At 42.8% G+C, this 14,829-nt stretch overlaps 1 protein-coding gene across 1 annotated transcript in view; it reads right to left on the reverse strand.

Annotated features, from left to right (window-relative positions):
• Positions 1 to 14,829, reverse strand: part of ppp1r9a (protein phosphatase 1, regulatory subunit 9A) — a 137,465-nt gene that overhangs the window by 52,899 nt on the left and 69,737 nt on the right. The window contains exons 6-7 of the mRNA XM_055225249.1: positions 12,714 to 12,849; positions 4,652 to 4,801 (exon numbers count right to left, since the gene is read on the reverse strand). Coding sequence (XP_055081224.1) covers positions 4,652 to 4,801; positions 12,714 to 12,849 — 286 coding nt within the window. The remainder of the gene's footprint in view (positions 1 to 4,651; positions 4,802 to 12,713; positions 12,850 to 14,829) is intronic.

Genomic DNA, 14,829 nt, shown 5'->3' on the forward strand with positions numbered 1-14,829 from the left:
CAGCGCTTGACCTAAGTTCAAAAGGTTGATGGCTTGAATCCTACCTCTCACAATGAGTACGACAGTGGTTAGAGTGTTGGTTCCCCAACCCAAAGGTCGGAGGATCGAGTCCCGCTCGGACCAAGTTCTGTCGTTGTGTCCTTAGGCGAGACACTTCACCCAAATTGCCTAGTGTGAAAGTGGTGTGTGCGTGAATGATAGGTGGTGGTCGGAGGGACCGATGGTGCAGATTGGCAGCCTCGCTTCCGTCAGTCTGCCCCAGGGCAGCTGTGGTTACAATAGTAGCTTACCATCACCAAGTGTGATGAATGAATGAATAATGACTATAGTGTAGCGCTTTGAGAGGCTTTGACAAGCCTGTAAAGCGCATTACAAGTGTAAGCCATTATTATTATTCTTATGTATTATTATGCACAGAGAAGCTTTGGCGCCGCTCGCGCTCTGAGCAGTCTCTGAAGGCATGGAAGCTCTGCCTGCTCACTTATAAGGCCGCTCTGCGGAAAGCCCGAACTAGATACTATTCAAATCTAATAGAAGTAAACAAAAATAACCCCAGATTTTTGTTCAGCACTGTAGCCAGGCTGGCAAACTCCCACACTGCTAATGAGTCTCTTATCCCCTCGAACATTAGTTGTGATGACTTTCTTCACTTCTTTGATTACAAAATCACAACCATTAGAGACAAAATTAACAAAGCTACTCCAAAAATCAGCTCTGAGCAAATCCAGTCTGTAATGCCAATATCCCATATGGACCCTCTAATAATATTAGATAAATTTACTCCTGTTGATGAGGTGGAGATTACCTCAGTCATCATGTCGTCAAAACCATCAACCTGTTTGCTCGACCCTATTCCAATCAGACTCCTCAAAGAAGCCCTCCCCCTAATAATAGATTCCATCCATAACATATTAAATATGTCGTTAGAAAATGGCTACGTTCCTCAGTCCTTTAAGTATGCTGTGATTAAACCCCTTTTGAAAAAACCTAACCTAAATCCTGATGAATTAGTCAACTATAGACCTATCTCTAATCTTCCCTTCCTCTCAAAAATTCTAGAACGAGTTGTGGTGAAACAGCTCTGCCGCCACCTGCAGGACAATAATATATTTGAAAAATTTCAATCTGGATTCAGAGCTCACCACAGCACAGAGACTGCACTGCTTAAAGTAACAAATGATTTACTACTAGCTGCTGATAACGGGCTGGCTTCAGTCCTGGTCCTACTGGACCTCAGTGCAGCGTTTGACACCATTGATCACAACATTCTACTGCAGAGGTTAGAATGTGACATTGGAATCAGAGGGACCGCCCTCAAATGGTTTAAATCCTATCTATCAGATAGGTACCAGTTTGTTAGTATAAACCAGAGCACCTCTCCCTGTTCTAAAGTAGCCTGTGGTGTTCCACAAGGATCTGTGCTTGGTCCAATCCTATTTACTCTGTATATGTTGCCATTGGGTAACATTATCAGAAAACATGGCATTAATTTTCACTGCTACGCTGATGACACTCAGCTGTACTTATCAATGAAACCAAATCAGACTGATCAAATAGATAAACTCAGTGCCTGTGTGAAGGACATCAAAACCTGGATGACCTTGAATTACCTGCTCTTAAATCCTGAAAAAACAGAGGTCATTGTCGTTGGTCCCAAAGGTCAAAGAGATTCTCTGTCAGACCAGATAATCTCACTCGACAATGTGAATATAGCTTCTAGCCCTACTGTAAAAAAATCTTGGAGTCCTATTTGATCAAAATCTCTCATTCACAGCCCATATAAACCTAGCTTGTAAAACTGCATACTTTCACCTGCGAAATATAACTAAAATTAGAAATATTTTACCTAAAAACGATGCTGAAAAACTCATCCATGCATTTGTTACTTCCAGACTTGATTACTGTAATTCCCTGCTTGCCGCCTGCCCCAAAAGTACTATAAGGAGCCTCCAGTTGGTCCAAAATGCAGCGGCCAGAGTCCTAACAGGAACTAAAAGAAGAGACCACATCAGTCCTGTACTAAAATATCTGCACTGGCTTCCTGTCGAGCTTAGAATCAAATTCAAAGTCCTCCTCCTGACATACAAAGCCCTAAACGGTATGGCCCCATCCTATCTGCAAGATGCTATTGTCCCGTACCAGCCAAACAGAGCACTCCGCTCTCAGAATGCAGGACTATTAGTGGTTCCTAGAGTGTCCAAAAGTACAGTGGGAGGGAGAGCATTCAGTTACCAAGCTCCTGTGCTATGGAATCAACTCCCTGCTGATGTTAAACAGGCCCCCACAGTCTCTGTATTTAAGACCAGGCTTAAAACCTTCCTCTTCGGTATAGCGTATGATCAGGTTACTTAGTGAGGGAGTTAGGGTTATTAAAACCCGGGATAAGATAAGCTGCAGTAGGAGTAACTAGCTGGGGGAAGTATGGCAACCTGAGCACTATCCTCTACTTTGCCCTATTTTCTCATCAGCAATGCTATTCACATGTTGTCCCCTGTCCCACTCCCCCTGTGGAGTGTATCTCTTTCAGATGCCTCGATGACAGTTGGACCTCCTCCTTGCCTGGCTCTCCTCCTCCTCGCCCGGCTCTCCTCCTCCTCGTCTGGTCTCCTGGCCGATTTCTTATGTTGTCTGATTTTTCCTGTTGTGTCTGATTTTTCCTGTTGTGTCTGATTTTTCCTGTTGTGTCTGATTTTTCTTGTTGTGTCTGATTCTTCCTGTTGTTTTGTTTTTTGTGTCTTGGCGGCACGGTGACTGAGTGCCATCACTCATGTCTCACAGCAAGAAGGTTGGTTCGATCCCCGGGTCACCAGGCCTTTCTGTGTGGAGTTTTTCATGTTTCTCCCCGTGTCTGGATGGGTTTCCTCCGGGTACTCCGGTTTCCCCCATCAACCAAAACATGAACGCCCTTCGAGACAACTGTTGTTGTGATTTTGGGCATTACAAAAATAAATGAATTGAATTGAATTGAATTATTATTAGTACTATGTTGGTATACACTGACGCATGAATGTGTGAGTGGTTTCTCGAGGTAAGATGACTGAGAGACTTGAAGGTAGAGAAACATTATTTTGACCATTTATAAGATCATGCTTGTACTGTAAAACAATAACAACAGTGATCATTAACATATTCTCTGTATAATCTAAGAAACAACAAAGAGGAAATGATGCTCCATCTCTATGTTAAGCCTCAAGTCATTCCATGAAAGAAATAAGCCAGTTTAATTTAGGACAGGGAACTTTTCCGTTCATTCTGATTTGAGGAGCGGAAAAAAAAAAAAGATTCCCCCCTCCTTTCTGAGTTGTTCTGTGGGCATACAGGAGGCTGGCTGGAGACATTTTCTCATTGCACGTTGACATGTTACAGCTCCAGGTTTCATTAACAAACATGAATTTTACATGATGAAAAAGAAGATTTTTAGCTGGTATTCTTTATTTGATATGTAGCAGCTCAGTTGGCACAGAATCCGCATCTAGACTTAGAGCATGTTGACAAACCTGTGTCTGAGTGCAAAAGCTGAACTCCCCATCACAGAAGCCACGCGTGCAAGCTCTGATCGTCTGGTACAGTTTAGGTCTCACCTCTTTGACCCTCTGGTACAGATTAGGTCTCACCAGCTTAAGTCTCACCTCTCTGGACATCTGGTACAGTTTAGATTTCACCTCTTTGAACGTCTGGTACAGTTTAGGTCTTACCTCTTTGAATGTCTGGTACAGTTTAGGTCTTACCTCTTTGGCCGTCTGGTACAGTTTAGGTCTTACCTCTTTGAATGTCTGGTACAGTTTAGATTTTACCTCTTTGAGCATCTGGTACAGTTTAGGTCTTACCTCTTTCAATGTCTGGTACAGTTTAGGTCTTACCTCTTTGGCCGTCTGGTACAGTTTAGGTCTTACCTCTTTGAATGTCTGGTACAGTTTAGGTCTTACCTCTTTGGCCGTCTGGTACAGTTTAGGTCTTACCTCTTTGAATGTCTGGTACAGTTTAGATTTTACCTCTTTGAGCGTCTGGTACAGTTTAGGTCTCACCTCTTTGAATTTCTGGTACAGTTTAGATTTTACCTCATTGAATGTCTGGTACAGTTTAGGTCTTACCTCTTTGAATGTCTGGTACAGTTTAGGTCTTACCTCTTTGGTCGTCTGGTACAGTTTAGGTCTTACCTCTTTGGCCATCTGGTACAGTTTAGGTCTCACTTCTTTGAACATCTAGTATAGTTTAGGTCTCATCTCTTTGAACATCTGGTAAAGTTTAGGCCTCACCTCTCTGATCATCTGGTAGAGTTTAGGTCTCACCTCTCTGAATGTCTGGTACAGTTTAGATCTCATCTCTTTAAATGTCTGGTACAGTTTAGATCTCACCTCTTTAAACGTCTGGTACATTTTAGGTCTCGCCCCTCTGAACGTCTGGTACAGTTTAGGTCTCACCTCTTTAAACGTCTGGTACAGTTTAGATCTCACCTCTTTAAACGTCTGGTACAGTTTAGGTCTCACCCCTCTGAACGTCTGGTACAGTTTAGGTCTCACCTCTTTGAATGTCTAGTACAGTTAGATTTCACCTCTCTGAACATCTGGCATAGTTTAGGTCTCTCCTCTCTGAACTTGTGGCACAGTTTAGGTCTCACCTCTTTGAACGTCCAGTACAGTTTTGGTCTCACCTCTCTGAACTTCTGGTAGAGCTTGTTGGCATCCAGGTCAGCAAGAGACAGGATGTCCTCAGACTCTGGGAGGTCAAAAACCTCGATGCCCTTCTGTCCTTGTGCTGTGATCCCTGTGTCCTCGTCGTCTGTGGCGTACTCTCCGGTCTGCTGAGAAACCAATAAGGACAAGACATTGCAATACAGACCATAAGACATCAACTCGTATTTAACTTAATGCAGTGCACAGTGGCAGAGTGGTTAGCCATATCAGGAATGGTGTGAATTTGTATTGTTCACTTTCTTTCAAATTTTTCAGGCAAATGCCACGGCCGTAAACCAATGGTATGCAGTAGAATTGTGCTGCACAAATAAACTTGCCTTGCCTAAATTTTGACCACAACAAATTAGTGCATAGCACAGCAGAGCTGTTCACTCACAACACAAACAAATAGCAACTTCATACAACAGTGAGAAGATGGTGCACATTTGCAGACAGCAAAACCGTGATATTTTGCATCAACGTACCACCACCGTGCAGCTCTATGTTTGTAGATTAGCATTGATTATTATGCTAATAACGTTGCTGTGAATGATGATCACGATGTAGAGGTTTTTTAATAGATCCATGATGCACAATTAGAGTCTCAAAAACCCTAGCACATAATAAGAATAATAGAATATTACCCAGTTTAAACCAAGCCCCATGGAGCACATCTTCTCTTATGGTTGAGAGTACAGCAAAAGTTGAGGAACAGGTGGGCAGGTGTTAAGTTTGTTTTCATTCTTTATTTTGTGTAGGGATAGTTTTTGGGTTGTTTTTTGTTAGGATAGTCACAGCGGTGTGCTGACAGCTCCTACGGCCCTGTATAGGGTTGGCCTGCCCAGTGCACTGTGTTTTTTTGGACATGACATTCTTAAGGGTTTTGTTCCAATGTCTTTAAAAATAAAGAAAAAACAGAAAGTAAAAAATAAATAAATAAATAAATAAATAAAAACCGTTGAACCCTTATCTTTGTTTCCCGTATCCTTATTGATCTGCTTTTAGACCATAACAGCAGGGTTTGAGAATATTTCAAGATGTGCTAAAGGCTGATAGAAGAGGATACGAGGATATTACCAGAAAACGTGTGCAAAGTACGAGTGGTGACAAATGTATTCAGAGTCCATAATAAATGCAGATTATGTCTGCAGAAAACACAGTCTTTCTTCAATGGAAATCTATCAACTGCACCAAAAAGGCTGTCAGCTTGTCACTCAAAAACTAGAGATACAAGTAAAAGTTTTGTTTGTGTCTATTGAGATGTTTTGGGTTTGCTTGTCTCTGTTGAGATGTTTTGGGTTTGCTTGTGTCTATTGAGATGTTTTGGGTTTGCTTGTGTCTATTGAGATGTTTTAGGTTCGCTTTCAGTGTTCCACAGTATGCCATTTAACATACATTGGGCAAAAAGGTATTTAGTTAGCCACCAATTGTTTTTAATTTTCAATATACATACATTTCAACTGAGAGAGAAAATGAGAAAAAAAAAAAAAATCCACAAAATCACATTGTCTGATTTTTTAAGAATTTATATGCAAATTATGGTGAAAAATAAGTATTCTGTCAATAACAAAAGTTTATCTCAATATTTTGTTATATACCCTTTGTTGGCAATTGAGGTCAAATGTTTTCTGTAAGTCTCCACAAGGTTTTCACACACTGGGAGTTTGGCCCATTCCTCCTGCAGATCTTCTCTAAAGCTTAACTCTCTCTGCTTATCTATTGCAGATTCAGTCTTCTCAGCCTGATGCAGGTCTACAATTTTGTTTCTGTTGTCTTTTGACAGCTTTGTTCTTGACCATAGTTTGGAGTCTGACTGTTTGAGGCTGTGAACATGTGTCTTTTATACTGATAATGAGTTCAAACAGGTACCATTAATACAGGTAACAAGTGGAGGACAGAGGAGCCTCTTAAAGAAGTTACAGGTCTGTGAGAGCCAGAAATCTTGCTTGTTTGTAGGTGACCCAATGCTTATTTTACCAAGGAATTTACCAATTAATTAATAAAAATCCTGCAATGTGATTTCCTGGATTCATTAAAAAATTATATCTCATCTTTTTAAATTGGAGAACTTGCACAACTGGTGGCTGACTAAATACTTTTTTGCCCCACTGTATCTATCCCCACAGAGGCAAGCACTTGGGGTTGAAATGCATGTTTTTCAGCATTTGTAATGGAATAAACATAAGAGAGGTCATTAAAGGCATTGTACCTGATTTTGTTTTTCGGTTCCTTTCAAATGTGTAAAACAGGAAAAAAAAAAAAAGGCTTTGACACGCTGCAGCAAGGCAAACTGCTCAAAGACATGTGAACATGCCATACTGTGGAAGTTTCCACGGCAATATCTCCATTGTGAAAAGCAGTGTTGTCCAGTAATAAGATAATAGTGTTACAGGGATTGCAATTTAGCAAAAAAAAAAAAAAAAAAAAAAAATATATATATATATATATATATATATATATATATATATATATATATATATATATATATTTGTGTCACAGTAGCTAAGTGGCTAGCACTCATGGTTCACAACAAGAAGGTTCTGGGTTTGATCCCTATGTCACCCAGGCCTTTCAGTTTGCATGTTTCTCCCGCTCAATAAAGCCATCAGGACATCATCTGCAAACAGAGGTGAGATCCTGTGGTTCCTGAACCAGACCCCCTTTGGCCCCTGACTGCGCATAGAAATTCTGTCCATAAAAACAATGAACAGAACCGGTGACAAAAGGCATCCCTGGTGGAGTCCAACATGCACCGGGAACTGGTCTGACTTACTGCCAGCAATATGAACACAGCTCCTGCCTCAGACCCCATACCTTCGGAGCACCTCCAATGGACACCACTTAAGGTACTCAGGATGGATCTCATCCACCCCAGGGGCCTTGCCACCAAGGAGCTTGCTAACCACCTCGTTGACTTCAGTCAGTGATGGATGAGTCCGCCTCTGGGTCCCCAGTCTCTGCTTCCTCCTCGGAAGACGTGACAATGGGATTGAGGAGATCCTCAAACTATTCCTTCCACCATCAGACAACATCCCCAGTCAAGGTCAGCAGCTCTCCACCCGCACTGCAAACAGTGTTGGTGAAGCACTGCTTCCCCCTCTTGAGGCGTCGGACAGTTTGCCCGATAGTCCTCCTCCATGGCCTCCCCGAACTCCTCCCAGCCCCAAGTTTTTGCTACCACAAGACTTCTTCAGCCTGACGGCATCTCTTACTTTTTTATTTATTTATTTAACCTTTATTTTACCAGGCAAAACATTAAGAACAAATTCTTATTTACAATGATGGCCTGGGTATGCCAGAGCAGCCAAGGGAAGGGGAAGGGGAGACTTCTGGTGTCCACCACCGGGTTCGGGGGTTGCCGCCGCGACAAGCACCGCAGACATTACGACCACAGCTACGAGCGGCCGCTCCCGCAATAGAGGCAGAGAACATGGCCCACTCGGAATCCATGTCCCCAGCCTCCCCGCGAGGTGGGAGAAGCTCTCCTGGAGGTCTGAGTTGAAGACCCCCCTGACAGAGGGCTCCGCCAGACGGTCCCAGCAGACAATCACGATACACTCGGGCTTGCCAGGTCTGTCCGGCATCCTGCTCTGCCAGCGAATCCAACTCACCACCAGGTTGTGATCAGTTGACAGCTCTGCCCCTCTCTTCACCCAATTGGCGGCCGGCGGTTAGATGACACGACAACAAAGTTGATCATCAACCTCTGATCTAGAGTGTCCTGGTGCCACATGCACTGATGGACACCCTTGTGCTCGAACATGGTGTAAGTTATGGACAAACTGTGGCTAGCACCGAAGTCCAATAACAGAACATAGCTCAGGTTCAGATCAGGGAGGCCGTTCTTCCCAATCACGCCCCTCTAAGTGTCACTGTCGTTACCCACATGGGCATTGAAGTCCCCCAGGAGAACAAGGGAGTCTCTGGTCGGTACACTAGCTCGTACCCCTCCCAGGGACTCCAAGAAGGCTGGGTACTCTGCACTGTTGTTCGGCCCATAGGCTGACACAACAGTGAGAGACCTGTCCTCGACCCGAAGGTGCAGGGACGCGACCCTCTCATTCACCGGGGGGAAGTCCAACACCAGGAGGCTGAGCTGTGGGGCAATGAGCAAGCCCATACCCGCTCACTGCCTCTCCCCGCGGGCAACACCAGAGAAATGGAGAGTCCAGCCCCTCTGGACCGGAGAGGCCGACTATATCTAGCCAGTAGTGCTCAACGTCCTGCACAAGCAGGAGGTTGAGCCCCCCCAGCGACATTTCATGTCCCCAGAGCCAGTCTCCATGTCTGGAGATACGGTCACCAAGGCTCCAGCCTTTGACTGCCGCCCAGATCTCCTCGTACCAGCCTTCCATGATCCACGGGAGGGCAGCCCCACGTTGCTCTTTCAGGCTAAGCCCGGCACCCACCCCAGCACCCACCCCAGGCCTTGCTCCAGGGTGGTGCCCCGGTAACACCAGTCCGGGCAACATAACTGGCCTTGGTTGTGTACTCATCATGGAAGGCTTCTGAACCACTCTTAGTCTGACCTGTCCCCCTGAACCTGTTTGCCATGGGTGACCCTACCAGGGGCATGAAGGCCCCAACAATATAGCTCCCAGGATCATTCAGGTGCTCAAACCCCTCCATCACGTTAAGGTGGCAGTTCAGGGAGGGAATGTACAATATTATTACAGAAACATTCAGCTTGGTCATGCATGTTTTTCCTTACAGTGTAGCCACACGCTGATATAATTACAAACAATCCCAAAAGCCTTGTAAATGAATACATGAGTAAATATATCTAAAAGCCCCATGCCCTTAATAGAATAAAGAGGGCCTGTAGGCTCATGTGTTTTTATGACATAATATAGAATCAATGCTGGGCCATTAGCCAATGGATGCGGTCACAATGCTTGGCTCACATCCAGTCAGAAAAAGTGCATTTTCTGATGATAATAAAGCTGGTTTACAGTTGTTACAGTGATTGTAAAAAAAAAAAAAATAATAATAATAATAATTTTATATATTTTCCATATTCCCTGAATAGTGTACTCACAACATTAAAATTAAAAAAGGAATAGACTCAATACTTAATACCAATTCACTGATCAGTGGTTTTCAATTATGTTTTGTTCAGGGCCTGGCCCTGGGTCCCTTCCTGGCACATAGCTGCCTTTTACTTACAAACCTGATGCGGGATGCACACTGATTGTGTTTCTTCAAAGGAAAAGTAACTTAACAGGGGGGTGATCTACATATGTTATGTGTTATTAGCAGTTAATACCCCATAGAAGTAAAATACCCTAACCCTTTGAAAATAAAAAAAATCTATGAGCGGACTGTAAACCTCCTGCTGATGCAGCAAGGGGCCAAGCAACATTTTCAATGACAAAGACTTAAATCCCAGATCAAAAAGGTGGGAAAAAGAGATCTGCTCTGGATAGTGAACCTACTACGTTCCATAAAAAACATGAGTGACAGTCTCTCCACAGATTTCACACTGTGCATTATAATGTGATCTGATCAGCAAAAAGATCAGATTCAACTCCACGGTCGTGTTATCAAGACTTGACTTCCTTTTATTGTTTCCTACACTGCCTCTCCCAATAACTGTTATATTACTGTCATAGAATATTATTCCTCTCCTTTCAGTGTCCCATTTTCTCTGCTACTTTGCACACACTGTCATTTAAAATAAACTGTAAATCCCATAACCACATAAAAATAGTAGGCTGTCATTGAGGCACAATAAAGAAATAGCTGCATGACACTGTCCCTGTATGACAGTTGCTTTGTGTCATGGTCCAACATCACAGCGGCAGAAAGAACTAAGTGGGCGGGGCTAAAAGTTCAAACTAAAACATGTTTCTTACTCATGGTTTGCAATCAGGCTATTTAAAGCGGACCCGTTTTCAGATGGGCCTGAGTGACAGATGGATGAGCCAATCAGGAACACATGGTCCATCTATATTGGAAAAAGTAAAGGAAAAAAACATCACAGGGGTATAAATTATAGATAAATTTAATTTTATTTGTAAATGAAAAAAAAATAAATAAATAAAATAATCTGATTGCACGATCTCGTTCAGCCGGGATTGGGATGCCGTAGGACATGGGAACCAGACTGATATCTGTTTGCAGAGATACTGTATATCATTTTGGATTTGCCAGACAACCGTGTTATAGTTGTTTTTGGAGTGATTCATGCATGTTCGAGCAATCTTTAATTGCTTTTATTTCAAGGCATCATTTTGCCAATAAACCCCAATTTTCACCACGATCGGTACACACCCGCTGCTCTGTACTTACTTCATTCTCCAATTTTATTTTCTTAATCAGTGATACTTGTAGGATTCGACAGCGTCATGTTATCATTTTGGTACAAATGTGCTGCTTGCTAGTGTGATGTGCAGCTATCCATAGAGGGCGCCGACAGCATGTGGCGCTTTGTTGTGATGATGTTTACGGCGACGTCAGCTCCCATTGGGCACCACAGTTTTCTAACAAGGAAGTCAGCTGACTTGTTTCTTTCATTACGTTTTTTTAGATGAATATTATGATTTAAAATTCAAAAATATAACATGAGTAAGTTATTATAGCAGTCTTCTTTAAGTGCCAGAAAGCGTCAGCGGGTCTTGCTGCCTCAAACCTCCTGCTTTCCTCTAAGCAGTGTCAGTGTCTGTCAAATGTTCAGCTGTAGAAGAACAGTGCCGAGAACACTCACATACATGAATATGCACAAGCCCTGTCATAACTACACGCCTCTGTAGCAGCTGTGGCCATTTACAGCAGCGGCCTGTCACTCAGGTACGCGCCAGTGTTCAGAATGACTGAGTGGCATGTTGACTATTGTGTTTAAGTACATAACAATGGAAAGAGTTTTTATTTTTATTTTTATCAATTTCTTTAATGAGTCAGTGTGCGTAAATTAAAGACATTTTACGAAAAGGTGTACATAGGTAGATACTTTTACTCCATTTTTCACTCCACTTTGTATGTGTTTGACACTTAACCTTTATTCCTACTTGAGTAATACAGAGGAGCTCATTATCCAACTTGCTCCTCGTGCTTGGCTCTCACAGTGAATGATGCAGGAATACCTTATTCTACAACATAGTTCTTTTGTGAGTGAACAGTGGATACTTTCAAGGTAAAAACAAAAAGAACATAGGTCTGAAAAATATTTTTTTAGGATAAATGATCAGAAGACCAAAAGAACCTCATTGGACTGACACAGGATTATACAGTCATACGCAGAGCCAAACCTTTCTACACAAGTTCCATTGTTTTTGTTCAACTCCAGGTCCTTAGGGTGAAAAACACCTCAAGACAACCCATCCCCAGATGGCTTAATGTCACTAAGTGTGGTCAACATTGGCACATCATCATCAGCACCTTACCACCTCACCTTATATCAAACATTCAAAGACAGGAAAACATTGCTAATGACTTCCAATGAAGTTCCAATAATTCAACTCTCAGTATGCTAAATAACTATTCCATGTCTCTAACCAGAAGTTACACTTTGGTTACAGACATGACCACTTGGAGATCACTACACACAAAGTTACCACATCACCATGGATTTTAGGAGGGCAGGTAACTCCTTAAATCTCGCAATGGTATTTGTGACTTCACAAGCTCACAAGAATCCATGTTGAGAGACTCACACTGTAAAGTTAATTGCCGGACCAATCACAGAGATTGATGTTTATGTGGAAGGCAAAGGTGAAGTGCCAAGTGAGCTAAAACAAACAACACTGGCAAATGTACTTCAGTTTATTTTAGTAAACATACAGACTGCTTTGTGAAAAATGTGTCGAGGGAGGCACTTTTGTGTGCATTTATGGACAGGGAAGATGTCTATACTTTTCTCTCAACTGCATTTAACTTAAGTTAGATTTTTCGTCTTTCACTGAGAGCTGTTCCAGATTCATAAAGTTGTAGTCATTTCAAAGTGATTTACATATTAATCTGGCATGAGCCAGGTTGGTTATTCCTCATATTTAATAAGTACTGTTTATGGAAGCACTGTGCTTTTCTGCATATTTGTGTCACCTCATCATCGTCGGCGTCGTATTGGGTATACTGCTGCTCCAACAGCTCCCTCTGCCTCCGCTCCTGTTCCAAAGTCTGCTGGATCAGTGTGGCTACTTCACTCTGCTGCCCAGGACGCTCCCTGCCAATCACAAACCTGCGCACACAAAAAGAGCCAAAGACAGAGCTTCACACCCAAACAAGTTACGGGTCAGATTTGTGAAGAGCTTGCTTGCTTATTTATTTATTACTTACTAATTTACTGAGAAATAAAAACACCTTAAATGAAATGCAAGCTAGATAAGTTTAATGCCTTGATGGGCAGCTCAAGCAAAGCAATATCTTCACAGACATAAGCAGATGGTGGACATCCAAACCAAAAAACCCTGAATAACTACACTGAATGGAAAAATAAATCAAAACGTCTCATTAGATCAGATATTTTTTTCAGAAAAATAGAGGACCTGCTCTCAAACCTCAAAAAAACAAAAAAACAAAAACAATCATGTACACTCTTTGGTCAGTTCTTCAGCCATTACGTCCACTGCATCCTTCTCCCTCTATGACACATGATGAGATCAGAGTCATCTTCCCTGTCCCAGCCCCTGCTCTCTCTTGTGAGTGTGGCACAGATGAGATGTGATTTCTGGAGACACTCAGATTTCCGCTCCAGCAGAAAGCCCACTGTGGTCCTCATCTGAAGCAGGAATGTCTGGGAGTGGGATGTGGGTTGTGGGCAGTGCATGGGATAAAGGCTTGAAGGAAGACAGAGAGCCCTCTGCTTCTCCAGATATGTCTTACATATCACAATTCCACACTATGTGCACTATGTAACTTTTATGGGGGAATGTTCTCCCCCTGCTTGTTTCAGTAGAATTGTTTTTTTGTGTGGAATGTTCCCCTCTCCCATCTCAAGTCTGCCACTGCACAGTCCTCAACAAAAGTTCAGATCATGCTCCACAGATCAGAGCATAGCAAACAGGAAAGAGAATGTGAACTCCACTTTATATTCAACCTATTACTTATCATTTATGCCAGTGGTCCCTGTTGTGGAAAAATTACAGTTCTAGTTGAAAAGTAATCCATTTGCGAAGCTTGGTGAGTTTTGAAATACAGAAAAAAAAGGTTTATTGTTTGATACAGCAGATACAGACAGGACAGGGCCCAGGCCTGTCCTGGACGCAGACTGGGAGCCTCCCGGCCTCTCCCCCAGTTCCTCTCTCAGTCTAAATCCAAGTGGCGGAGCAGTTTTGAAGGCTTCATTGCCTCATTACAGAGCTGGTCGCCGCATATTATGCAGAGCGGGCTTCGTCTGTGAATCACCTGTCGCAATAAATCCATAGTTCAAGTAGAATTCCTGGTATTATCTGTTAAAAGCTTTCTTTTTCTTGGAAGTTGGCCCTTTTACTGTCTCTTCACTGGGCCTTTTCCCCTTCGAAAAGAACCTTTCCAAAGACGTCTGTTTTTTACTCATTTTGCTAATTTGTGGGTTAAGTTCAAGCGCTCAAGTGACGGAAATGTAACTGAGAGAATCCGGTAATTTTTCAAAATAAAATATTTTTCAAAATAAACGATTGATCAGACTCAGATAATAAATACAACGGAAATAATTAATTATTTCTTGGATGGCCGGTGGCCCGGTACCAATTGATCCACGGACCGGTACCGGTCCACGGCCCGGTGGTTGGGGACCACTGATTTATGCTTTGAGACATTGCTAATTGGTAATTAGATTCACAGAACAGTTTACTGGTTAAATACCCTTCTGGTTTGATGTGAGCTAAAGAAAGATCTCATTTAGTTATCTTCACTCTCTCAAGATCCCAGTGTGCCTCGTGTTTTTGTCCTGTTTTCCCCCTCCCTTCTATGTCAGAGCCTGGAGCTGGGCGGAGACTCAGGCTCCTCCCATACACACCTGCAACTAATTGTCAATCAAGCTTCACCTGGGGAGGACAAAGGGTGCCAGGACCTGACACTCAGCGCCAGATTGTCCGCGTATCAACTGTGGTACAGCTCTGCTTGGCTCAGTCTCTTGTTTTTGCACGTTGCTATTAATTTTGGATCAACTCAAGTTGGATGTTTTTGCTCCTCACCAGATCTCACTCCCTGGACCAGCTCAGCTCCTCCGTCTCCGACC

Source organism: Periophthalmus magnuspinnatus, chromosome 11, assembly GCF_009829125.3.
Source record: "Periophthalmus magnuspinnatus isolate fPerMag1 chromosome 11, fPerMag1.2.pri, whole genome shotgun sequence".
Classification (NCBI taxonomy): Eukaryota; Metazoa; Chordata; class Actinopteri; order Gobiiformes; family Gobiidae; genus Periophthalmus; species Periophthalmus magnuspinnatus.